The 26284-nt window shown below is 43.5% G+C and overlaps 1 protein-coding gene across 4 annotated transcripts in view; it reads right to left on the bottom strand.

The window, feature by feature from the left end:
- Window positions 1-567: 567 nt before the first annotated feature.
- tjp2 (tight junction protein 2) overlaps window positions 568-26284 on the bottom strand; it is a 115367-nt gene continuing 89650 nt past the window's right edge. For all 4 annotated transcript variants that reach the window (XM_033018103.1, XM_033018101.1, XM_033018104.1 and 1 more), the window contains exons 14-23: window positions 22950-23134; window positions 20643-20738; window positions 20454-20533; window positions 19111-19321; window positions 17554-17654; window positions 15981-16205; window positions 14693-14806; window positions 11052-11414; window positions 6390-6469; window positions 568-1408 (exon numbers count right to left, since the gene is read on the bottom strand). In XM_033018103.1, coding sequence (XP_032873994.1) covers window positions 1225-1408; window positions 6390-6469; window positions 11052-11414; window positions 14693-14806; window positions 15981-16205; window positions 17554-17654; window positions 19111-19321; window positions 20454-20533; window positions 20643-20738; window positions 22950-23134 — 1639 coding nt within the window. In that variant the 3' untranslated portion in view covers window positions 568-1224. The remainder of the gene's footprint in view (window positions 1409-6389; window positions 6470-11051; window positions 11415-14692; window positions 14807-15980; window positions 16206-17553; window positions 17655-19110; window positions 19322-20453; window positions 20534-20642; window positions 20739-22949; window positions 23135-26284) is intronic.

Below are 26284 nucleotides of genomic sequence, written 5' to 3'. Positions count from 1 at the left end.
AATTAGGTGTCAAATTAAACTTATTTTTATGCTTTATCTGACGGGATAAATTACAGACTTGATTTTTTAAATCTCAAAATTTTGTAACATTGCTACAGTTAGTTGCCAGTTTATGGTGGCCATACATGTGATGCAACAGCTATAACCTCGGAGGAAAAGCTGCATCTGCAGGTACATGAGAGCACCATCGGGTCCGCTTCAACTCACACACCATCCTGATTACAAATGTTTCGATGTTTTACAGTTTATTCATCGTTGCAGGCTCTAATTCCAGGAACTTCCTATCCATGGGCACCTTCACCAGAAAGAGCGCCCCCCCCCCCCCCACCATCTTTTCAGGGGCATGTGCAAGATTAGCAATAAACACTGGCCATGCCGGTGACACCATCTTATAAAATTGTACACATAGCAAAAAAAAAATCCATTATTTTAATAACTGATGATGCCAATGTATCGCTCGAAAGATTGTGAAAATGCCCTGTAGCATTTCCTTTCCTTGACTTGAAGGGCACTCCAGAAAGACAAGTCTTTTATCATGAACATTAAAAAAAGCATAAAAAGACAAAGTTGTTCTTCAAAAGCTCCCCCAACTCAGGAATTTTACTGCATCTTGGTAACCATGGCACTTAAATACATTATGTTTTATTTGATCAACTTAAAACCAACACCATCCCGACAGGTTAGAGGGGGGAAAAAAAAGCATTGTGGGTACAAGACACGTTCTTGCACACATCACTTACAAATGCAGTACAAAATTAGGAACTCTTTCATCTGGTCCCATAAAGAACTTTACATCAGAATGGTTTATCGATTAACAATATATCTCAACTTCAAACCAAGTTCAGTGTCATCACCTTCACCAATTATAGAATTTCATCCAAAAGCAAGCATTTTGTTCAAGAAATAAAAACACAAGGCACTTTTGTGATCCTGTGCAGAACCTGAAGTTATAAAGGAGGCCTGCTCAATTATTTTACTGCAATTTGTTCTTGAATTGAAAATTATGTAAAATAACTTTATGTGAAAACTAGAGTAAAAGGCAGTTAGAACAGCATTTGCAAAAAGTACACATGTCCTATCAGAATAAAAATACTATTGCTGGCAGCATCAGCAAGTCAATCAGTAACTGAAGGTTCGGGGGTTAATGGGCCAGCAGTCCATTTCCAGCGAGGCTTTTGTTTGTTTTTCCTCTTTTTAAAATCATGGTTACAAGGTATCCCCCTTCTACAGTTCTGTGTCCCTATATTTGGTGGGCTGAGACCCGTGGTTGCCATAGTAACCTCGCTTTGAGTTGTCAGCCAGTTGCCTGCGATACTGCTCCTCCTCTTCATCATCCACTTCTGCTCTGTATCCCATTCCACTGGGGTCCAGATAGGAGTGCGGTGTTGGCATCTGGGGCTCAGGTGGCCTAGCATTTAGAAAAGCAAAAATAGGCCATGTTGTTAAAGTATATATATATATTTAAAAGCAGGCAATTAAAGAACAGTGAATAGTGCATTTTGAATCGTTGGGAAAACAAAAACAATTTTCAACAAATGAGATGTGCCTGCGCATTATATTTCTCCAATGATTTTCCAACAATGGTCTTATTCTTTCCCATTCAGCTACTTACTTTTAAGTTTACCAGTTCCTATTCCAGGAGGGATCATATTTAAGTAAAAAATCTCTTTTTTTGAGTATACTCGTTAAATAATTGGAAATCATTCTCTCAAACTTGGAGGGTAGAATTTGTGTGGATATCCCACCCATTAAAAAATTTATTTATTTACTGGTAACAAAAGACTATCCAGAACATTAATCTTGCCCAACATTATGGCTAGAGAACTGATAAGACATTGCCTCCCTCCTATTCCCTCACTCCTTCGTTATTCTCTGGGAGTGAATGAACTTTGATGTCCTGAATCTAAGCATAACATATTGTTAGCTGCCACCTAATGAGAAGATACGTCTATAATTGATCCAAGCCCAAGGCTATTGGAGTAGTTATGAGAATTTTTAGAGAAAACTCAATGGGCTAGACCTTCCAATGGGCTAATTTCCAGCCATTCAGTAATTACTCCTGACTGCAATGCACGACATTCCCGGACTCCTACTTTTCCTTGTCAAACCCCCCAAAGGAATTCAGCACTCACCGAGAGTGGGTTCACAGTATGGCATACTTATCATTGATATGCACTGACGGTTATGTGACCAGTTTTTAGTACTGCGGCCAGGCTTAAAGGTGCCCCGCCATTCCTAATTGTGTGCAGTTGTTGTGAGTCCGTTAGTAGTTTTAACCCACATTAACCTCCATGGAATGAAGCGTTCAAGTTACATTTATTGTCACATGCACCAATTGGTACAGTAGATTTGAGTTATGGTGTAATGGTAACAGTGGAAGGTTGCTTCTGAGACTGGATGCCTGGGATTAGTGGTGTGCCTCAATGTTCGGTGCTGGGCCCGTTACTGTTTGTCATCTACATCAATGATTTGGATGAGAACATACACGGCAAGATTAGCAAGTTTGCTGATGATACTAAAGTTAGTGGTTTTGCACATAGTGAAGATGGTTGTGAAAGATAGCAGCAGGATCTGGATCGATTGACCAGGTGGGCGGAGGAATGGTTGATGGAATTTAATACAGAGAAGTGTGAGGTGTTGCATTTTGGGACGTCAATCAAGGGCAGGACCTACACAATAAATGGTAGGCCTCTGGGTAGTGTTGTAGATTAGACGGATCTTGGAATACAGGTGCATGGTTCCTTGAAGGTCGAGTCGCGGGTAGATTAGGTGGTCAAGAATGCTTTTGGCACTTTGGCCTTCATCACTCAAGAGTATTGAGTACAGAAGTTAGGAGGTCATGTTGCAGTTGTATAAGACGTTGGTGAGACCGCATTTAGAATAGTGTGTTCAGTTCTGGGTACCATGTTATAGGTAAGTAATTGTCAAGCTTGAAAGGGTTCAGAAAAGATTTACAAAGATGTCGCCAGGACTAGAGGGTGTGAGCTATAGGGAGAGGTTGAGTCTACAGGGTGGAGCGCAGGAGGATGAGGGGTGACCTTATAGAGGTGTACAAAATCATGAGAGGAATAGATCGGGTAGATGCACAGAGCCTCTTACCTAGTGTAGGGGAATCGAGGATCAGAGGACATAGGTTCAAGGTGAAAGGTAAAAAAGATATAATAGAAATCTGAGGAGTAACTTTTTCACACAAAAGGTGGTGGTTGTATGGAACAAGCTGCCAGAAGAGGTAGTTGAGGCTAAGGCTATCCCATCGTTTAAGAAACAGTTCGACAGGTACATGGACAGGTTTGGAGGGATATGGACCTAGCGCAGGCACGTGGGACTTGTGTAGCTTGGACATTGTTGTCCGGTGTGGGCAAGTTGGGCTGAAGGGCCTGTTTCCACACTTGTATCACTATATTTCAAACTTGACCCATAATGCTGTTTATTAACCAGAAAAACCAAAGTATAAAAGCAGATCAAACCTTAGTAGTAAAAGATATCTTCGCTGAAAAGGTACAACTTTTCAAAAATATTGTAATTTTTTTATTGCCCTTGAGCAAGTTTTGTTGCAAAAAGTGCACGAAAATGAGTATATCCTCAAACATGCTCCGAAGTACACAAGATCAACAATGAATGGTCCCTATCCACGCAAGGATAAAAGAGTTTCCCCCAATTTACATTTTCCTACAGGGAGGCAAAATTTAATCAATGATGCTGGGGTTGCTAGACTCAAAGTAATAACAAAATTATCTTGAAGTCCAAACCAGGGCATCGTAGATGTCTTCATTCTTTAGGGAACGGGGGTTCGCCTCTTCTACTATAGATGAGGCTCTCACCAGGGTCTCTTCTATACCCCGTAACTCTGCTCTCACTCCCCATCCCCCCACTCGTAACAAGGGCAGAGTCCCTCTTGCCTTCATCTTACACCCTACAGCTGTCACATACAACAAATAATCCTCTGAAATTCTCGCCACCTCCAATAGGATCCCACCACTGGCCACATCTTCCCATCTCCTCCCCTTTCGGCTTTCTGCAGAGACTGCTCCCTCCGTAACTCCCTGGTCAATTCGTCCCTTCCCTCCCAAACCACCCCCTCTCCTGGCACTTTCCCTTGCAACCGCAGGAAATGCTATACTTGTCGTTTTACCTCCCCCCTTGACTCCATCCAAGGACCCAAGCAGTCTTTCCAGGTGAGGCAGAGATTCACTTGCACCTCCTCCAACCTCATCTATTGCATCCGCTGCTCTAGGTGCCAGCTGCTCTACATCGGTGAGACCAAGCGTAGGCTTGGCGATCGCTTTGCCCAACACTTTGCTCGCTTTGCTCGGTTCACAATAACCAACCTGATCTCCCGGTGGCTCAGTACTTCAACTCCCTCTCCCATTCCGAATCCGATCTTTCTGTCCTGAGCCTCCTCAATGGCCAGAGTGTGAGTCCCACCATAAATTGGAGGAGCTGCACCTCATATTTCGCTTGGGTAGTTTACACCCCAGCGGTATGAACATTGACTTCTCCAATTTCAGGTAGAACCTGCTTTCTCCTTCTTTCCCCTCCCCAGCTCTCCCACAGCCCACTGTCTCCACTTCTTCCTTTCTTCTTCCCGCCCCCCCGCCCCCCCCCACCCTCACATCAGTCTGAAGAAGGGTATCGACCCGAAACGTCGCCTATTTCCTTCGCTCCATAGATGCTGCCTCACCCGCTGAGTTTCCCCAGCATTTTTGTCTACCTTTGAAGGCTCTCAGTAATTTCATTTAAATATTGCTGATGTACGAGTGCATCATTTCACTAATTTTGTATAAAATATATTTTTGGCAATTTTGTCATGTGCATGATTCTATGGGGGCAATTCTGTCGAACTTTAGTAAGGGAAGAAGGGGCTCCCAAGGAATGTGTTAACATTTGACTGGCATCAAGGATCCTGGCTGCGGCTTCCTACCAGTCAATGTATTGGTCTACCAGTCAAGACTGTCAATTTGGCCAGCTGAGAAACAGAGGGAAATAAATATTTTCCTATTTTGTTGTGATGATCAATTGGGGTTGAGTCATGACCAGCGAGTCTTTCCTCCTCCCTCTGTTCTGTACAAGAGTTACAAATGAAGGGGCACATGATAACCTAGTGGGGGGGAAATCATAATTAAAAAAACACAATAGGATGAGAAGAGCTGAACGGTGTACTTTTTATGCATCACTGCAGAAGAGTTGGGCCAAATGACCAGCAATATTAAGTCAAAATTAGAAGCACGAGTGAACAAAATCTATATTCAAGTTTCAGGCAAAATCTTACATGACATCATTCAACAAGAACTTGTGGCTTTCAAAAGTGCCACTAGATGGAGTGCCCTGCAAAGCGAGCGATTGCACAAGTAAGAAAGCAAACATCCAGGAATGCAACCTAGTAATGATAAACCAAAATGGAAGCGAAGGACCTCTGATTCTTCTAACTGAGGTGATAAATGAACACAAAAAGCAGGACGATATTCAATTATTGAGAACAGTAACAAGGAAGAAGTCCCAATCAGGATTCTAGTAACATGACATTTTTCTGTCGCTCAGATGACAGGAACAGATTCTGTTCTTTGGAACTGGTTCTGCCATTCTGGATCATTGCAGATCTGTATCTCAACTCAATTATCCACCTGCGAATAACATTGCCAGCTACCTTGCTTAACAACAGCCCATCAACTGTTTAATTCAGATAAGTGCGAGGTGTTACATTTTATGGAGTGAAACCAGGGCCGGACCTTCACAGTGACGGAAGGCCCTGGGGAGTGTTCTAAAGCAGAGACTGAAGAAGGGTCCCAACCCAAAACATCATCTTTCCATTTTCCTTCACGGATGCTGCCCCCACACACTAATCTTCTCGCACTTTGCTTTTGCTCCAAATCAACCCAATCTCCTCATCCAAGGAATCAGTCCAATGAGCCTTGACTGCGCTCCTGATTTAGAAGTACATCTTCTCAAGTAAACTACACACAATGCTCCAGGTTTGATACCATCAATGTTCTGTAGAACTGTAGCAAGAGTTTATTACTTCCATATCAAAACCACTTGCAATCAAAACTACATTCCTAATTTTCTACCAGAGGAACCAATTCGTCTATCTACCATGCTGAACCCTTTTCATGATTTTAAACACTATCTTCCCGGGTCTCTCATGTTGTAAGGCAGCAACTCTACTGCTGCACCACGGTACATTACACTAATGGCAGTGGATTGTAACCCTCTCCCACAAAGAGTCAAAGACCAGAAGATTAATTGGAAACTGCAAAACAAAGATTTTATGGACAGTTAGACTCGAGGAAGGGACATAGCTTTATATTACAAAACTACATAATCTGATTGAAGGGCACACGGACTCAAACGGTGAAATTTGAAAGAGCAAATTATTGATGGGACATGCTTACCTGTGTGAGTGGGACTGTTCCCCCTTAGGTACTTTTATAGGAAGTGCGTAGATATCCGGATTTTTTTGTGCCAATTCCAGCTGCAAGGGGAACACACAGCATTAAACTCGGATCAATAGAATTGTGTAAATTATTCAATCAATAACACAAATAATTTTTTTATTTTATTTTTTTTAAAACACCACTAAAATCCAATTCAACTACAGCTCAAATTCTCATTTGCCAGGACTGTAAACATAAAATGTTCAAGAAGGAACTGCAGATGCTGGAAGATCGAAGGTACACAAAAATGCTGGAGAAACTCAGCGGGTGCAGCAGCAACTATGGAGCGAAGGAAATAGGCGACGTTTCGGGCCGAAACCCTTCTTCAGACTGATGGGGGGGGGGGGGGAGAAGGAAGGAAAAAGGGAGGAGGAGGAGCCGGGGGGGGGGGGGGATGGGAGGAGACAGCTCGAGGGTTAAGGAAGGGGAGGAGACAGCAAGGGCTAGCAAAATTGGGAGAATTCAATGTTCATGCCATCCAGACGCAAGCAACCCAGGCGAAATATGAGGTGCTGTTCCTCCAATTTCCGGTGTTGCTCACTCTGGCAATGGAGGAGACCCAGGACAGAGAGGTCGGATTGGGAATGGGAGGGGGAGTTGAAGTGCTGAGCCACCGGGAGTTCAGGTAGGTTATTGCGGACCGAGCGGAGGTGTTCGGCGAAACGATCGCCCAACCTCCGCTTAGTCTCCCCGATGTAAATCAGCTGACATCTAGAGCAGCGGATGCAGTAGATGAGGTTGGAGGAGATACAGGTGAACCTTTGTCGCACCTGGAACGACTGCTTGGGTCCTTGAATGGAGGCGAGGGGGGAGGTGAAGGGACAGGTGTTGCATTTCTTGCGGTTGCAATGGAAAGTGCCCGGGGAGGGGGTGGTACGGGAGGGAAGGGAAGAATTGACAAGAGAGTTGCGGAGGGAGCGGTAACATAAAATGTTGCCCCTTTTATAGAATGAATCTTGCACCACTCTGCACTCATATTTATGTTTGCATTTATTACTTATTTAGTTGAGAGATACAGCATGGAAAAAGGCCCTTCAACCTACCAAGTTCAGCCGTAAACTAGTTCTATCCTACGAACTAGGGACAATTTACAGAAGCCAATTAATCTACAAACCTGTAGGTCTTTGGAATGTGGGAGGAAACCAGAGCACCTGGAGAAGACCCAGGTGGTCACAGGAAACAAGTACACACTCTGTCCAGACAGCATCCATAGTCAGGATCGAACCCGGGTCTCTGGCGCTGTAAGATGGCAACTCTACCGCTGCACTTTACTGTATGTACACTGTTTAATCTGTGAACTTCATGCAAATAAGAAATTTCATTATACCCTGGTGTATATGCCACTAAATTAATCTATAATTTGTACAGCACATTCAGCCGACTAGGATTGTGCTAACTCTCTTTAACGTGCTATTCAATTGGTCACAATGCCCCATCACTCCCCTGTTTTTGCCTCTTGGGTCAGCTACACTGCCATTTTTGGCAACGGTCCATATGACAACTCGCTACATCAAGCAAATTCTGTTCACCTCGTGCACATTTGCCAATTATCTCAAACCTGGCTACTCTGTTATCCAACTTCTTGCCTCCAAAGAGAGTTTCAACTTTTTCCCCCCATCAAGACACAAAGCACTTAAATATCTTGCAACATTTCCCACAAGGAGAACAATTTAAACCTCTTCCATAACCAGACACCCTCACCCCAATGCTGCACGGAGATTTTTCTCCTCCAGTGCTAATTGGGGTACCCTTTATTCTGATCCCTGGGTCTAGAATTCTCGGCTTGGGGAAAACATCACCTCGGTGGCCAGCATAATAGACCCTGCAGTGATCATTTAATTTCAATGAGATCTCCTCCCATTCTTTTAAATTCAAGAGAATACATGTCTCATCTAATCAGATTTCTCAGCCGTGACAAACTTGCCATTATTGGAAACCAGTTCAGCGAATCTTTGAGGCATTCCTTTTATGGCAGGAGTCTCCCTTTTAAGGTAGAGATCAAACTGTACACTATAGGTACAGTCTTAAGGCCCAACATGTCTCAACAAAACATATTTACTCTTGCACTCAAATCCTCACATAATAGAGACAAGTCATTTGTTCTTCCAGTCATTGGTTGTATTCGCACAATGGCTTTCAATGAAGTGCATACAAGGACACCCAAATCACTTTGAACACCACCACCCATTCTCTCACCATTTAAAAATACTCTGCTTTTCTGTTTTGTGCACCAAAGTGGACCATACTAGATCTGCAATGTTTTTGCCCAACCACTGGGGGTGGTTCACAGTTGCTGCCATACAGCATCAGAGACCCGGGTTTGATCCATACTATGATGCTGCCTTTATCCTTGCCTGAGGATTCCATACGGTCCAGATGAGAAACTGTCTAGTTGTATGGCAGTGAAACAAAGACAGCAGCCCCCTGATCTCCCTTTGAAACAACAGTTTAGCTCTGAGCTCTTCAAGTTAGTTCTCGTGATTGAACTTTACCTAGAGGTATGCTGGGAATGAGGTCTAAAATCCCCATCAAGACCTTCCTCAGTTGCAAATTCTTATGATTCTATTCCTAACGTCCAAGATCCCATGGTCAATTGAAGCAGGGTACTCAACTTGGTCAACACTGTCCAAACACTTTAATGCATTCACTCACAAGTACAGTATGCAATCTGAAGACAAGTAATAAGGATCCCTTTTCTGATAACTTTGAAAGAGCCCATGCAAACCAAATCATAACAAAGAACTAACTCCAGCAAGTGATCAAATGCAAAACAGGTGGCTCGGTGTTGAAAGTCAAGCTCAGTCAATCCATTTTGTGCTCCTAAACATAGAGGTCAGAACGATTCCTCAGGAAAAACAACCAATTAACCTCCTCTGGTTTTCTCTAGGACAGTTTCCAATTCTAGCTGTGAGGAGCAAGGCAATGATTCATTACTGTCAATGTTCCAACTAAGGCCAGAAACTTAGGAAAGGATAATAACAAGGGTACATTAGCACATTGGTGGAAGATAATGGCATTTACTAATATTGTGGTGGATTTAAACCAGAAAACAGCTGAGGCGGCAAAATTAAAATCAAACATTGCTTACCTCATGCCAAGGTGAAAAAAAAATTGTCCAAAAACTTCAAGAGTTTAAAGATAGAATTTTCAGGAATGCTTTATTGGATACAATTTTTTACATTGACTGCAGTTTTTTGTTCAATGCCATTTACTTAATTATCCAAAATGCCCAAATGAAAGACAGTCGGATTGGATACCTTCATCCAAGCTTGAAGTCTTAAGTGTAAAATGTGATTCAATGAGGCTTTTTTTTTTAGAGAATCTTAAGACAAGGGGGATTTGGGGAGGGAATTGCAGAATTTAGGAATGTAGAGGGTTAAAGTTACAGCCATCGATGTCAGAGATCTAAGGACTCTAGGGCTTGTGCTGGTTACATAGAGAAGAAAGGAGAAAGCAATTTAATAGGAATTTTTAAAGTGCATCTATTACTATCTAGGAATATAGGAGCTAGGCAACTGAAGACAAGAGTTTAAGAAACAGAAGGATGATAGGGGTATTCAAGCTTCTAACCTGTTCCACCATCCATTTTACCACAGCTGACTTAACACACCAACTCCTTACCAGTCCTACCCTTGGTCTCAGTTTCTTGGGTGTCCAAAAACTCTTTGGAGTTCGAACTTAAAAATACTCAAAGATCATTTATCGGTGGGAAATCTTTTAGCCAACGGCTTGGGGTGCTCAGTTGTTGAGTACTTTCAGGGATACAAAGACATTTTGATTTCTTCCTTCTCTCCAGAGATGCTGCCTGTCCCGCTGAGTTACTCCAGCATTTTGTGTCTACCTTCGATTAAAACCAGCATCTGCAGTTCTTTCCTACACAAAGATCTTTCGATGGTCAGGGAATTGCAGCGGTGAGTGCAGGATCTGTTGAATTAGGATCACAACTGATCTTAAATGGGCCTGTGGATGTTGCAGCAGGCAGGAAAATTCTCTCAATTCAATCAGATATGGCTGGTCCTTTACAAGGAGCCTGCAACCCCCAGTTCTGAACTCCCCATTAGTGAAGAAAGTAAATAGAGTCAACAAGGATCCGTTTACCTTGCAGAAGGCTCAGATTCTGTGAATGATGATTGGTGGAAAGGAGAAGGAAAATATTTTCAGCAGAGGATTATGGTGGTGTGGAATTCACTCAGGATGTTGTTGATGCAGAAATACTCCAGGCATGAGCAGAGATGCACTGAAAGCAACATGGCTGCAGAGCGAGAGACGGCTTTGGGAATGAGTGGCTTATTTTTCTGCTCCCTTGGGCCAAATGGCCTCCTTGTGTTGCATATATAATTTATTTTTAAACTGCACTTTTAGTAGCTACAACACTATATTTTGCACTCCGTTTTACTTCCACTTTTGGAATACCTGATGTACTCATGTACGATTTGTCTGGATAACACAAAACAAAGTTTCTCCTTGTATTGTGGTACAGGTGACAATAATACCCTGATACCAATTCCTATGACCGCAGGTCATTGCTGCTCAAATACTGCTGCTGGTGGGTGCAAACTGAGAAAGTATTATAGATTTATACCGGAACACATTAGTTATCAAAATGTTGTTGGCACTCACTCTTGCCATCTGTGCTTCTTGCAGTTCTTGCAGCCTCTGAGCACGAGCTTTGTGGTCCAGTTTCTCAAATATTTTCACTTTGCCCAGCACTGACTTCTTCTGCCCACCTTCTCCCAACTCTTCATACTCCTCCTCCTCCTCGCTCTCTTCGTTCGGGGGGGGCGTGGTTGGAGTGGACGGTTTGAGCGCTGCCTTGTTCCCGAAAGAGGGCTTCAGAGCCACCGGAGGGGGTTGCGGTTTGGAAGAGGGAGGAGGCTCCTGGCTGCGGGGTGGCTTGCTACTCCCAGGACTTGAACTGCTGTAATGGGAATCGTAGTACGGCCTGGCAGGCTCTTTTGCGTAGGAATGAACGTCAGCTTTGGCCTAAGCAAGAATACAATCAGATGCAATGAAATGGAATAATGTTTATTTTAACATTTTAGTTTTAATTTCACCTTGAATTTTGTGCACATGATCCCTCCAGCAAATCCAATAGAGCTTATGGTCACGTGCACTAGTACGCTGAGGCACAGGTACAATGAAATATCTTGCCGGCAGCAGCATCACAAGCACATAGACTCAGACAAACACACAAAAATAATTCAGACAGTAATTATGGACATTTCAATAGACAATAGACAATAGGTGCAGGAGTAGGCCATTTGGCCCTTCGAGCCAGCACCGCCATTCAATGTGATCATGGCTGATCATCCACAATCAGTACCCCGTTCCTGCCTTCTCCACATATCCCCTGACTCCACTATTTTTAAGAGCCCTATCTAGCTCTCTCTTGAAAACATCCAGAGAACCTGCCTCCACCGCCCTCTGAGGCAGAGAATTCCTCAGACTCACCACTCACTGTGAGAAAAAGTGTTTCCTCGTCTCCGTTCCTAAAAGAAAGACTGTGCCAAAGCAAGGCATTAGTGCAAAGCTCAATTAGAAAAATTAACTAGGGTAGTGTGGCCCAGAGTGTTCCCTTGTTGATTTGGGATTAGGGTTGTGTTGGTCAGTTTAACAACATGATAGTTGCAGGAAAATAGCTGTTCCTGAACCTGGTGATGTGGGACTTCAGGCTTCTGTACCTCCTGCCAACCGTGGCAGCAAGAAGAGGCCCGTGGCCAGGATGGTGGAGATTCTGAATGATTGATATTGTCTTCTTGAAGCAGCCGACATGCGGATGCTCACGACAGAAGGGAGGGCTACATCTGTGATAGACTTGGGCCGAGTCTACTGAGCAACAAACCAACCAAGTTCAAGTGAGTTTATTGTCATGTGTCCCTGTATAGGACAATGAAATTCTTGCTTTGCTTAAGCACACAGAAAATAGTAGGCATTTACTACAAAACAGATAAATGTGTCCATATGGACCCGACCCCCGGAGATTCGGAGGCTGCAACTGCGGGTTTGGCGGGCGGCACCGGGAGCCCGCGGGTCCCTGGAGGGAGACCGCTTTTCAGGGCTTCCGCAACGGCGACTTCTCCCGCCCGAGTTGCGGGGCTGAAGAGCACCTGAGCGGGGCCTTACAGCACCGCCCCGCGCGGCTTGGAATGGCTGCGGGACTGCGAGCGCACGCCGGGGGCTCTAACATCAAGACCCGGTGTGCGGCCTTGCATCACCCGGCGTGGCTTTAATGGCTGCGGGACAATTCGCCATCGCCCGCCGGGGGCTTTGACTTTGACTTTGACTCTGACATCGGGGGGGAGAGTGCAGTGGAGAGATGTTTTTTTGGCCTTCCATCACAGCAATGTGATGGATGTTTATGTAAATTATGTTGTGTCTTGGGTCTATTTGTTTGTAATGTATGGCTGCAGAAACGACATTTCGTCTGGACCTCAAGGGGTCCAAATGACAATAAATTGAATTGTATTGTATTGTATTGTATTGTATATACCATGATATAAATATATACACACATGAATAAATAAACTGGTAGTGCAAATAACATAAAGTGGTTGCTAATAATCAGAGTTTTGTCCGAGCCAGGTTTAATAGCCTGATGGCTGAGGGGAGTAGCTATTCCTGAACCTGGTTGTTGCAGTCTTTTGCTGTTGTGATGAGCTTTTTTGATAATTGCGTTAGTGTTCTCGGACCAGGAAAGATCTTCAGAGATGTGCACGCCCAGGAATTTGAAGTTCTTGACCCTTTCAACCATCGACCCGTTGATATAAATGGGGCTGTGGGTCCCCCTCCTACTCCTTCCAAAGTCCACAATCAGTTCCTTGGTTTTGCTGGTGTTGAGGGCCAGGTTATTGCGCTGGCACCATATGGACAGTTGCTCGATCTCTCTTCTGTACTCTGACTCATCCCCATCAGTGATACGCCCCACAATAGTGGTGTCGTCAGCGAACTTGATGATGGAGTTCGTACTGTGGTTCGCTACGCAGTCATGGGTATAGAGTGAGTACAGCAGGGGGCTGAGCACGCAGCCTTGAGGTGCTCCCGAGAACCACGAGAAAATATATATATTTTTTTTAATAAAAAGGTAATCTGGGGCTGATTGCACCATAAACACTGGCCAGAACATCAGCGAGAACAGATCTGGTTTTCCATTGGATCTTGTATCCACAGGCCAGTGCTTTGCTTTAATGTCACATCCAAATGGCAACCCTTCTGGCATTTCAGCACTTCCTCAGTGCTCTGAGTGCACTACATTGCTCTGTCTGATTATAGAATTCAATCTCATCCCAGCCATGTCCAGACCTAACCTAACCCATGCACTTATATTCAGTCTGAAGGGTCTCGACCCGAAACGTCGCCCATTCCTTCTCTCCAGAGATGTTGCCTCACCCGCTGAGTTACTCCAGCATTGTGTCTACCTTCGATTTAAACCAGCATCTGCAGTTCCTTCTTGCACACTTACAATTTATACTACACCTGACACAGAGTGGGGTCCCACAGGCCGAGGTCTGAGATGTAGCAAACCATTTCCCATGCTGTCTACCCTCTCAATTATTTGGTGTGTCAACCCTAACACATCCCACTGCACTAACTCTGGTCCAATTATATTGAGCCAACCCAACCTCTCCTATTCAAGTCACGCAGATTTAATTATCAACATGAGATCTGAACCCGAAACATGGTCAGGGATTGTGTGCACTGGAATCTCTGGCATGGTATCTCAAATGCAATGCACGGTGGATGGAATGAATGCTATAGATCCCACAGGATAACTGAAGAGCGAGGAGGTGACCAGATCAACATTCAATTTTTAATGGTACACAAAGAAATGCTGGAGAAACTCAGCGGGTGCAGCAGCATCTATGGAGCAAAGGAAATAGGCAACCTTTCCGGCCGAAGCTCTTCTTCAGACTGAGTTACTCCAGCATTTTTTTGTGTACCTTCGATTTTCCAGCATCTGCAGTTCCTTCTTAAGCATTCTATTTGTAATGATCTTTATCAGGATGCCGAGTGCGGGGTTTAGGGAGGGAATTCCAGAGCATGATGTCTCAGCTATCCAAGACAAAACCCTGCCAATTAAATGAGAGGCCAGTGCGGGGAAGTGAAGTCAGGGAGGTTACACAGAAAGGCCTTGAAGGGATTGGTAAATTAGGTGAATTTAAAACGAGAGCCGTTGTAAGTCAGCCAGTTCAGTGGGTTCCGATAAATATATAGCATTTGTGATAATAAGAGCAGAAGTGTCACACAGTTGGCGAAGCCATTACCTTTGGTGGGTCAGGTCTGAAATCTGGAGGGGGACTGGGATCTCTCAGCACCTCCCTGCTGCCTGCTCTCCTCATTTGTCCTCTGGCCACTGCTGGCACTGGACTTGGTCTCCGCTGAAAAGAAAGAGTTATTGATCAACAGAATAGTAGCAACACTACAGCAAGTGGAAGTGGTCAAAATCACAAAAAACTATTACAAGCAACAGCAGATTATCTTTGTCATCCTAAATAATCAGTATTTTGTGGAGACGTATCCACAAGACTCTGGGAATAGACATGGACGTTCTATAGGTTTCCAGAAAATACATTTAACAATAACAAAAAATGCTTATTTAAAAAGTTGGTGTACCACAAGTTGCATGCATTATAGCTACACAGAGAAATATTTTCACATCAGGAAGACCAGAACCAGCGGTCATCAAAACAAGAGTGGGCAAATGCATGGCAGATGCAGTATAATGTGGATAAATGTGAGGTTATCCACTTTGGTGGCAAAAACAGGAAAGTAGACTATTATCTAAATGGAGGCCGATTAGGAAAAGGGGAGATGCAACGAGATGGCAGGTACAGGATACTGAGTTGGATGATCAGCCATGATCATATTGAATGGCGGTGCAGGCTCGAAGGACCGAATGGCCTACTCCTGCACCTAATTTCTATGTTTCTATGTTTCTAAGACAGTCACAGATAAATTCTACCAGGAATGCAGAAAACACTTCTTTACAGAGAGGGGTCAAAACGTAAAATACACTGCGCAGAGTGTGTGTAATCTAGTTTAGAGATCCAGCGTGGAAACAGACCCTTTGGCCCACTGAGTCTGTGGCAACCAGTGATCACCCGGATACTAGCTCTATCCTACACTCTAGGGATCATTATAGTAGCGCCAATTAACCAACAAACTGCACGTCTTTGGAATGTGGGAGGAAACTGGTGTACCTGGAGAAGACCCACGTGGTCACATGAAAAACATAAAAACACCATATAAACAGCACCCATAGTCAGGATCTAACCAGGCTCCGTTAAAGGGCAGCAATTGTACCACAACGCCACCCTGAGTAGTTGGGATGAAAAATAGATATATTTAAGGAGAAGCTGAATTAACACAAGGATAGAGGAAAAGTGTAAGAGCATTCTTGGGAGGACACTAATGTGGAACATAATCAACTGCATGGATGAGATGGGATGAGTTGCCCCATATCCTGTGGATATTTACTTATGACAAATGTAGAACGCATTCCTTGATGTTGACAAGGCCAACAGATAAAGTGTCTGAATGTAGCACACCAACCTCGTCCATCTGCACCGGTTCAGATGATCTAGCCACAGAAGATACACGTGGCTCATTCACTGGATCATCCAGCTCGTTGTCTGTATAGGCACCACCCTCCGTGTCAGTGTCATCATAGTCGCTCATCAATCGGCTATCACAGCTGAGGTAGTCACCTCCCATGGCTGACAGATAGGACATGCGATCATCAGGCATCTCAAGATCTTCGTCTCCCAGTCCATCAGCCTATGTCAGAAACAGTCATGCCAGTTAGGTTGAATTGAGTGCCAATGTTCACATATAAAACTATTTTCCATCCAGATATTTTAGAAAACATTGTTTCTTTCTCCCATGGGAATAGGTCAACAGCTAAAGGGCTTCCCCACGTGGAAAGGATTGGAGTGAATATCTGAGCCTGAGAGATGGCTGCAAATTCCCACCACCATTTTGGAACTATCCCTATCTGGAAAACTGAAAGCAAACTAACCCCAGCTAGGCCACACACTGCGTGGGAAGAGTTAATCCATGATCTGTTCCACTTAAGAGCAAGCAGGATTTTTCCAAAGATTCTAAATGTTCAGAATTTGATCTTGTTCTTTTTTTGTTTTTCATTTGGAAGATGTGCGTCATTGGCCAGGCCAGCATTTATTGCCCATTCCCAAATAAATAGTACTTTAGATTACTGATGTGATTTTAATATCATGCAATTTAGAACTCCAAAATATCTTAGCAACAAGATTAAAAGATTGATTCATTGTGCAACACAAATTCCCAAATTTAAGCAAAATGTTTAAAATCTAAAATAGAAACTATAACCAAGAATGCACAACTTTAATGCACATTCACAAACAGGAGATCAGTAACAACTTTGCTCAGTGGTCTGTACAGTGTGATGTTGTTAATGAAAATCCAACTTGGATAATCCATTGAGAAAATCCAAACCAAAGAAACACTTTTTTCAACAAAAGAAAATTGCAAATTAATACATTTAGGAGATGAGGAAGTTATTTCAAAAATATGACGATGGGTAGTTAATAAATGGGGCTAACCACACTATACAAAACAGTGCAAGTTCAGCTAGGGTGGGTGAATGCATCAGAATGTCAGGAAACTTGCACTCGATTGAAACAAAGTTTCATCCACGTGGATGGAGAGGTGAATTGGCAATGGTTGGATGGGGTGGGACGTGAAATAGGTACTCAAACGTAAAACTTACTCTCAAACAATTTTTTTCTTAAGAGGAGCAGTCTGTATATCTTCCTAAGGGCGACCATTCTTTTCCAACACAAATGTGTTAAGTTACTGACTAACACAGCTCAAGTTCTTTGATAAATGTGATGGAAAGACCAAATGACATGTTGGTTCAATAACTAATATAGTCCTTTAACTAAACACTCCATTGTTGAAACTGCAGTTGACACCCAGGATTGCAAATTATAATAACAATCGACGTGAGTCTTTCCCGCGGGTCCCACGATGTTTGTACTAGGATCAATTCATAATGTGCAATCATTAATATCAGATTCTTCTTAAAATCAGCCTTGTCAAAATGTTGCACAAGCGAAGTAACTATTAATACACCCAAAATACATACCTTGGCTTCTGAAACCCAGACTGCAGAAGCCTGATGATCTCTGATCAAATCCTTTACCAATCCATACCAGCCATCATTCGAGGAATTGAGATCAATAGTCTCTGCAAGGTTAAAGTTAAAAAAAATAAGTCCTATCCTCCTTACTAGCATGGCTGATGGCCATAAAAGTTATTTGGTGGCGCATCAATCCAAGGTGCACAGTAGTATATATACACTTGTATTAAAGTGGTTCCATCAAAAACCACACTAAATTTACAGTGCAGAAATAGTGTAGTTCATTTGACTGAACTGCTCTATGTCAACATTTATTTGATCGGATCACCTTTCATCCCACATCAGTGTAACTAATCTAAATCAGGATGATTGATGCCATTTCTCGTCGCTAAAGAATTTATTTGCAATGCTAATAAGTTCAACCCAAGACCTCCTCATTAAATGCCCCCCTGCTACCCCATCAACAGAAGAGTGCTAACTTAAAATCACCGGCTTCCTAAAACCCGGTTTATTTAAAAAAACTCAAAATTCTTATCTCAAACAAACTAGCAAACCACTCAAGAAAGTAGTTAAGGCTGAGAGGACCACACAGAATAATTATTGAAGAATGTGACGGGACAGTGGAGTTCGACCACAGAAACCAATTCGATATACAAACTCTTTTACAACTCCCATTATACCAGATCACCCGGATCTTTAACCAATGTAATGATTCACAATTAATGTTCGCAAAAGCCGCTAAACAGTCGGGGCCTGTGATTCTTCTCAGGGTGGATACTGATGACAACAATGATGTTTGCCCTTTCCCCAGACACTGCTAATGGTGTTACATTTATGGATTTAAACACCAGACTGGGAAGGTGCTTTGTAACTTTCACATTCAATCGATAGCTTCACCAACTACATTTACACTGGTATGGCAATTACTCTGGTTTTGGATACATATTCCAATGGTTACATTTTTCTGGCCTCTGCTGTACCTCTTTAACCAACTGCACTTTCTCAAATGCTCTGAACACTAACAATTCTGGTGTCTTGTACTGAAATGTAATTTGCATCTGCATTACAGAAGCTGTGCTTTCAACGGCCAAGGACCTACGCTCCATTTCTAAACTAGCCTTCCTCCTCCTTAAAAGCAAGAAATGCTAAAAAGCTGGTATTCCCGTTCAGTGCATAATAAGTGACTGTACATAGACCTAAAAACAACCGCGTCTGATTTGAAATCCCAAACAGCACCAAAGAGTATTATTAACCAGAGTTCTGTTGAAATGAGCTCACTGTTAAAATTTTGCACAAATAGTAATGTCGCAGTTTTGTTTCTTGATCATATGACAAATTCCGGCCTGTGCAATATTTTAGTTCACCACGAAAATGTTAGTGATTTCCATCAATTCCAAAACTTGGGGTCAAGGAAACTCTGCAAAATTATAAAGAAGGCCCAGGAAAAGTTGGAATAATCGGGCGGCAAAGAGCCAGTACTGGCATAACGGGCTGAACGGTCATCTTATCTTCACAATTACCCACTACTCTGCAATATTTGCAAGTAATAACAATGCTTTTCACCTGTAAAAAGATGAGAACATCTCTTCCTTAGCTTGACAGCTTGGTCATACAACTTCTTGGAACTCTTGGTGGATGTTGGATTCAGTCTTTGCCTCATGGTTTTAACGCCATGTTTGTTGTCTGGATTAAAGAAGATAACGATTGGGTACCACTGAGTGTAGTTCAGCAGGTCCACAGCTTTGGGCGTAACGTCCAGTAAAGCATGCTTGTCCTATTTAAAGCAGAATAAAACTCACTGATCAATACAAACCGAAGGCACCACCTTTTACACAAAAAGGTTAACAAAACAGGAAAACAGGCCACTCAGACCCAAGTCAGTTTTGCCACTGACCTCCAAAATCCATATCTCAACATATTTTGCTTTCATTGGTTGATATTCCTGAATTGTTTTTGCTCCCCCCAAAAAATCTATCCCATTTCAGTTATTAACATTTCGAATCGACCTCTAACCCAAGGTGCATTGTCCAGATTTATAGAAGCCTTTGTAGAATTATTTGCAAAGTTAAAAAGTCTATTTTGGTAGTACCAAAAATAACAACACTACAAAATAGAAGGTCGCAAACTCTTGCCAATGCAGGTGTGCAGGTGTGATGCACATGTGAACAATCCCAGCAGAGACCTAGCATTTTGTGGCTGATCCAGATCTGCTCAGTCATCAGCTAGAGGAGAAATTGGACCCTTCAGTAAAAGGCAATAGATCTCATCATTTCAGGAAATTTCCTCTCCACAGCCTTCAACCTGATAGTTTCTCCATCTTGCACTGTCCATTTTTACCTTGTACCCAAGACTCACAAGTAGGACTGACTTGGTAGTGATGATAAAAGATAGCAATCGGATACCATTGAGTGTAATTCAGCAGGTCAACAGCCTTGGGTCTTCTACAATGGCACCATCCTAGTAGTCCCATTATATTTGCCTGTTCTTGTCCCACTGAAATTTATTTCCTCATGCATGGACTCCACCTTGTTCCCCCATTGCCCTGCCCAACCCCATACATCTGGGACAGCTTGGTTGCTCTCCACCATTTCAACAACTTTTAATTCCCTGGCCCTCACTGCCTCATCTTTATCATGGATGACCAGACCCTGTACACTTCCACTCCCAATCCCCCACAGAAAGGCTTTAGGGGCCTCAACCTCTTTCGAGAATATAGATCTAACCAGCTCCCCTCCATTAACACTCGCCTCCGCATGGCAGAACTTGATTTCGCCTTCAACAATTTATCTTTTGATTTCTCCCACTGCCTACAAATTAAAGATGATTGGTCCAATAAATTCCTTGGGGGGCAATTTAGAATGCTGTAACATTGCGTAAATTAAAGTCAGTGCCCAAATTATTCTTACCTCTTCGATGATTTGCCTGACCGTTTTCAATCGAACAACACCAGATGACTTCTCAGAGCCTGCATCTCTGGGTTCGGTTTCTGGAATAATAATTTATTTACAGCAGGGTTGTTTTGGCTTTTAACATAGCACTTCAAGGATTTGCACAAAGTCTACTTTTAAAATGCTTGTGTGTCACAGTTTACTTACTGGCAGTTCTGTAGCTTCCGGGTAACTCTGTTGCCAGCTTGTCTGTAGCTAAATCAGCAATGGGCCCAAAGAGCACCACAGGCCGTCTAAAGCCGGCTAGAAATAAGAAAGAGGGGTTAGTGCCTATCAGGTGGGTCGCTGGGGTATGAAGAACTACTTAAAGTGGACAGTCCCCGACACAAGTTGTGTTTTAAATTAAAACTGATTCCACAATATTCTGAATGCAGGACTTGAACATCTATAGCACCCTTGCCTGCACATCATGTAGCTTCGAATGTCCAGGTACCATCAACATTGTATTGCAAGAAATGGCAGGTGAATGTGCTCCCACAACCTAGCAACACGATGCCAGATTAACTCAATGTGTCAGGCAGCACCTCTGGAGAACATGATAGTGCATAGTTCATGTTATAGAAGCAGAATTAGGCCATTCGGCCCATCAAGTCTAATGCGCCATTCAATCATGGCTGATCTATCTTTCCCTGACAACACCATTTTCCTGCCTTCTCCCCATAATCCCCGACACCCTTACTAATCAAGAATTTGTCAATCTCCGCATTTAAAATATCCACTGACTTGGCCTCTACAGCTTCTAGGTGACGTTTTGGGATGAGACTCTTCTTCAGTTTGATTGGAGGGGAGGGGGGGGGGGGGAGGAAATAGAAAGCTGGAAAAGCTATAGGGTCAGGACGAGGGCTGACAGCTAATTGAATACCGAAAAAGGGGGGGGGGGGGGGGGGGGGGGATTTGAACAGGTCAGAATTCGGAAGGTCTGAAATAAAGGGATTAAAGAGTTACAAATCCTGAAGCTAGAGGAAGGAATGCAGGTGGATGGGGAGAAATAAGTGTGAGCCCAGGTGAGGCACAGGGGAGGGGAGGGGGAAAAGAAAAGGGGTGTGGGGGAATGTTCATACTATTGGGTTGTAAGCCACCCAAGTGGAATACAAGGTGCTGTTCCTCCAGTTTGTGCGCAACATCACTCTGACAATGGAGGAGACCCAGGACAGAAAGGTCAGTGGAGGAATGGGAATAGGAGTTAAAATGGTTGGTAATTGGAAGGTCTAGTAGGCAGAGATCACAATTGTTCGGCGATACAGACACCGAGAATACGCTTGATCTTGCCGATGTACAGGAGGCCATTCTGAGAACACATGACGCAGATGAAGTTTGAGGAAGTACACATGAACCATGGTCTCATCCGGAAGGACTACTGGGGTCCCTGGATGGAGGTGAGGGAGGAGGTAATGGGACAGGTGTTACATCTCCTGCGGTCACAGGGGAAAGGACGAGCAAGCCAAAGAATTGCAGAGGGACCCTCTAGATAGATGCCTCACCGACATCATCTGTGACCCCAGTTCTGTTCTTGCTCTCTCTCCCGCCAGACATGATTAGATTTTCCCTGTTCCTCACCTTTAACCCACCAGATTCCACATTCAAGACATTATACTCCGAAATCTCCAACGTGATCCCACTACCAGTCACATCTTCCCATTCAACACTCTTTGATTCACTCATCATTTCCCATCCAATCCATCCCCTCCCCAGATTCCATATGATTCTAATGTTTCAGAACGAGTTCTTTGATCTTATGGCCTTGATAGCTGACAGCCCCTTAACCCATACAAGCTCTTTATTCATTTCCCCCTGGATGATCTGACCAATAATTGGCAGTAAAACCAATCAGCAAATTATTTGATCAGTATCATGTTATTTGAGGGATGCTGCTGTATGTAACTCTGTTACAGAAGCATTGTGCTGGAAGAACTCAATAAGCCAGGAAGCATCTGTGGGGAGAAATGAGCAGAGGATCGTGCCATAACACCAATTGTAATTTAACACTTCACTGAAACCCCTTGGGAGTCTCGCTAAAGGGACTGGGTACTATACAGTTGCAAGTCTTCCTTTTCTTAAAAGGAAGTCTTCCTTAAAAGAAAACAAAGCTCTGAAAGAACTCTGCAGATCAGGCAACATCAGTGGCGGGGGCGTGGACAGATGACGTTTTGAGTTGGGACTGTCTTCAGTTCTTCCAGCAATATATTTTAGTGAAATTCCAGTATCTACAGTCTCTCTGTCTTCCTTTTCTTTCACTTGTTTAGGAAGAAGTGTCAAGATTCAACATATTTTCTGTAGCTGGAATTTTATTTCCAAAATTATTACTTTTATATTTTTCATATAACAAGCACATATTTGATTATAGCTTATTTCTGTGGTTGCAGGGTGGGAGAATAATGGAAAATCTAATTATTTTTCACAGACAAAATAAATCCACATATAATGACATGCTGCTAATATGAAAAATGTGCTTGCCTTCCCGCAGAACAACCCTCTCGTACGCTGGGAACTTGGTGCTCACTGGCACAGCAGTGAGGTCCTCGCGACTCTTTCGAAGATTCTTCTTCATTGCTGCTCGTTGACCTCGTGACCTCCAGAAATCCCCTCGGTCACTTGAAGTTGCTTTCTGGACGTGTTGTACATTGGCCATTTGTTCAGCTCTGAAAGGGTAGAAGTCACAAAGATTTTATTTATTTATTCATCACCTATAGTAAGCAGACCACAGTAAATTCTGTAGTTGGTAAGTCAGAACCTTTGATCTAAAACAAAATTAAACCCAAGAGTTAGTCCTAACCCTTCACCACTGACTAAAATCCAGTACCTTCATCATAAGATTATCTCTTTCCCCCCAAAATTTAATTTCTTTGGCTATGCAAAAATTAATGCATCATTCCACAGAAAAAGGTTCTAAATTTAAACAAAGAACAGTGGATCAGAGAATTTAAGTCAAAAGGTGAGAGTGGAGAGATTTAATGGGAATCTGAGGGGTAACTTCTTTTTTTACACACAAAGGGTGATGGGTGTATGGAACGAGCTGCTGGCAGGTACTATCGCAATGTTTAAGAAACATTTAGATAGGTACATGGTTAGAACAGGTTTAGAGGGATATTGGCCAAATGCAGGCAGGTGGGATTAGTGTAGATGGGACACGTTGGCTGGTATGGGCACGTTGGGCCAAAGAACCCGTGTCCACGCTGAATGACTTGGTCATTTTGCAACCATGTTCATTAACATGGCCATGCAGGCTTGCAATATTTCACGATCTCTGCACTTCTTCAACACTGGCCTCCGGCACATCCCCAGTTTCATTCATTCCATCACCAAAGATGTCTGGGCCACCCTGTGGAATTCTCTTTCCGTATCCTTTCAACGAGAGAGGTTACAAAGATACACTAGGATGCTTTCCATTATTAGTTAAGGCATAGGCAAGAGCAAGCAGGTAATGCTAGAACTATATCGAACATATGATAGGCCTCAATTTCTCTGGAAACAAATGAATTATGAATGGTGGAGTGTCACTATGCGATTGTGATCAATGTGTAATGCCTGAGTGGTGAAGTGTGCATGCCAACTGGATCAAAAGGAACATTTACTCTGAACTGCCAGCTTCACAGGCTCAATATTGTAGCCACGCAAAAAATTGTTTGCCTTAGAGGAGGCTTATTCAACATGGATAAAAGTAAGATTGGGTTATTTAGAATAAATACGAATCTATTACACTTAGAGGGATCAAAAACCATAGGTGAACTAGAGTTCACAGCCTGAAAAGGGTAGTGGAAGCAGAAACTTTAATCTCATTTAAACTTTGTGGATGAATACGTGGAGCTGTGATCTGACGTTGGGAGGGAGAATTGGGCTGGGTCCTAATTTTACTCAAATAGGTGACTTCATAAGTTCTCTCTGATCTTTCAATGATATTTCTCCCAACCTACCCCACTAGCTCCATTCAAAAGTCCAATTCCAACTCCCGTAAAATATGGTAAACTACCTCAGAGCAGTTAAGCTGATATCATGGCAGGGAACCAAAGGCATGGACGGAGATTTGAGGTGAACCTTTAAAGATCAAAAGCAAAGATATTTCTGGAATGAATTTCAGAGCTTAATGCCTAGGCAGCTGATGATATGGCCACTAATGATAGATGGGCGTGATCAGCGAGCAGAACAGGTGGAGCACAGTGGACTGCAGAAGGCTACAAGTCTGGAAGAGAATCCGGAGCTACAGTGGCACAGAGAGATATCAATAAAAGATAAGCAGAGATCGGACTGACAAACGTTTATATTAGTCAAATAAAAGCATCTGTAAAGTGCATCATTGCCACTAGACGACCCCTCATATATATTTTATGTATTGAACTAAACATTACCAGCCCCAATTGAATCACATTTTGCATTAAAGTCAGTCAGAAAGCGGGGGGGGGGGGGGGGGGGGGGGGGGGGTGGAGAACAATTGCATTACTTAATCAGTTTCCAAGCAATGCTGGATGACCAATCTTTACAGATGAAAGACGCTAACTTATTATGGTAGAATAGATTTAGAAATAAATATACCACTTTAAGATATTGAGACCAATGAAGCAGCCCTTTGCTGAAATAGATCAAAATCTCAAAAAAGGACACAATTGACAGTTGTGTGCAGAGCAGATATTCTCTTCTGGTTTTATTAAGAAATGCATACAAGTGTGTGCATTAATTTTGCCTTTTTAGCAAACGCTCGCTTGGTCGTCGGCTTTTCATCTCCTCTCCGAACTTCGTGCTCTAAACCATGGAATAAAAAAAGCTACAGAAACTATGACCAAAGTGACACCATCTCTGTGCGGTCAGGCAAAGCTATCCTGTCCAATCCCACATTCTAGCTCTTGGCTTCAAGCCTTATGTATTAAGGCATAGTAAGTGGATATCCAGACACTTCTTAAATGCAACGAGCAATTTGGTCTTCACCAGCAAACTTCCAACATCCTTACTTAGCATTGTGAAGCTGTGGAAGTCTCTCTTCAGAAGGCCATAGATGCTCTTTCACCGATTACAGGTGCACAACCTTTTATCCGAAGCTCCAAATAACGAAAACCTCCGAATAGCGGCCATTTTTTCGGTCCTTGAAGAAAGGTCCTTGAAAACGTTCACCGAGGGCGGCCCGCAGAGGTGACAGCAGAACCTCCGGTCGGTCCTCGAAGAAAGGGGAACTAAATCCCCATTCATAAAAGAGAAGGTGAGGGTATATTGCGCGGGAGGGTTAATAATTGACAATATGCTGCTGCCTGCCCGCTGAGTTAAAAAGTTCCCACGGTAGACTCACGATACACAGTGTTTCGTGAGTCTTGCGTGGGAACTTTTTAACTCAGCGGGGCAGGCAGCAGCAGATTGTCGCTCGCTTCAGTTTCACCCCACCTACACCCCTCTGCTTCCCGGCCATGTGTGTGACCCCTTCCCTCCCCTCTCCAGCTCCCCGCCCATTGCACCGGCGCGGGGGCTTTGCACTGTCTTCACGTCGGTGATTGCAGCAGGACCGTGGCAGTCACCGGAGACGTCAGGACCAACGGGACACCGACCCCCAGGCCCACTGCAAGCACGGAGATCCCAGAGACCCACAGCCAACAGCAGCCCAGCCCCGTTCCAACTCCAGAGGAAAACTGCAAACTGGCCGGAGACGTCAGGACCACCAGAAGCCGTTCCCCGAGCTGCGCCCCCTCATCGGGACACCGACCCCCAGGCCCACTGCAAGCACGGAGATCCCAGAGACCCACAGCCAACAGCAGCCCAGCCCAGCCCCGTTCCAACCAAAGATCTTTGGTTCCAACTACAGAGGAACCTGG

This window comes from Amblyraja radiata, chromosome 3 (genome assembly GCF_010909765.2).
Source record: "Amblyraja radiata isolate CabotCenter1 chromosome 3, sAmbRad1.1.pri, whole genome shotgun sequence".
Lineage (NCBI taxonomy): Eukaryota > Metazoa > Chordata > Chondrichthyes > Rajiformes > Rajidae > Amblyraja > Amblyraja radiata.
The sequence above is the reverse complement of the archived record's forward strand: the minus strand, read 5'-3'. Positions and strand labels throughout refer to the sequence as shown.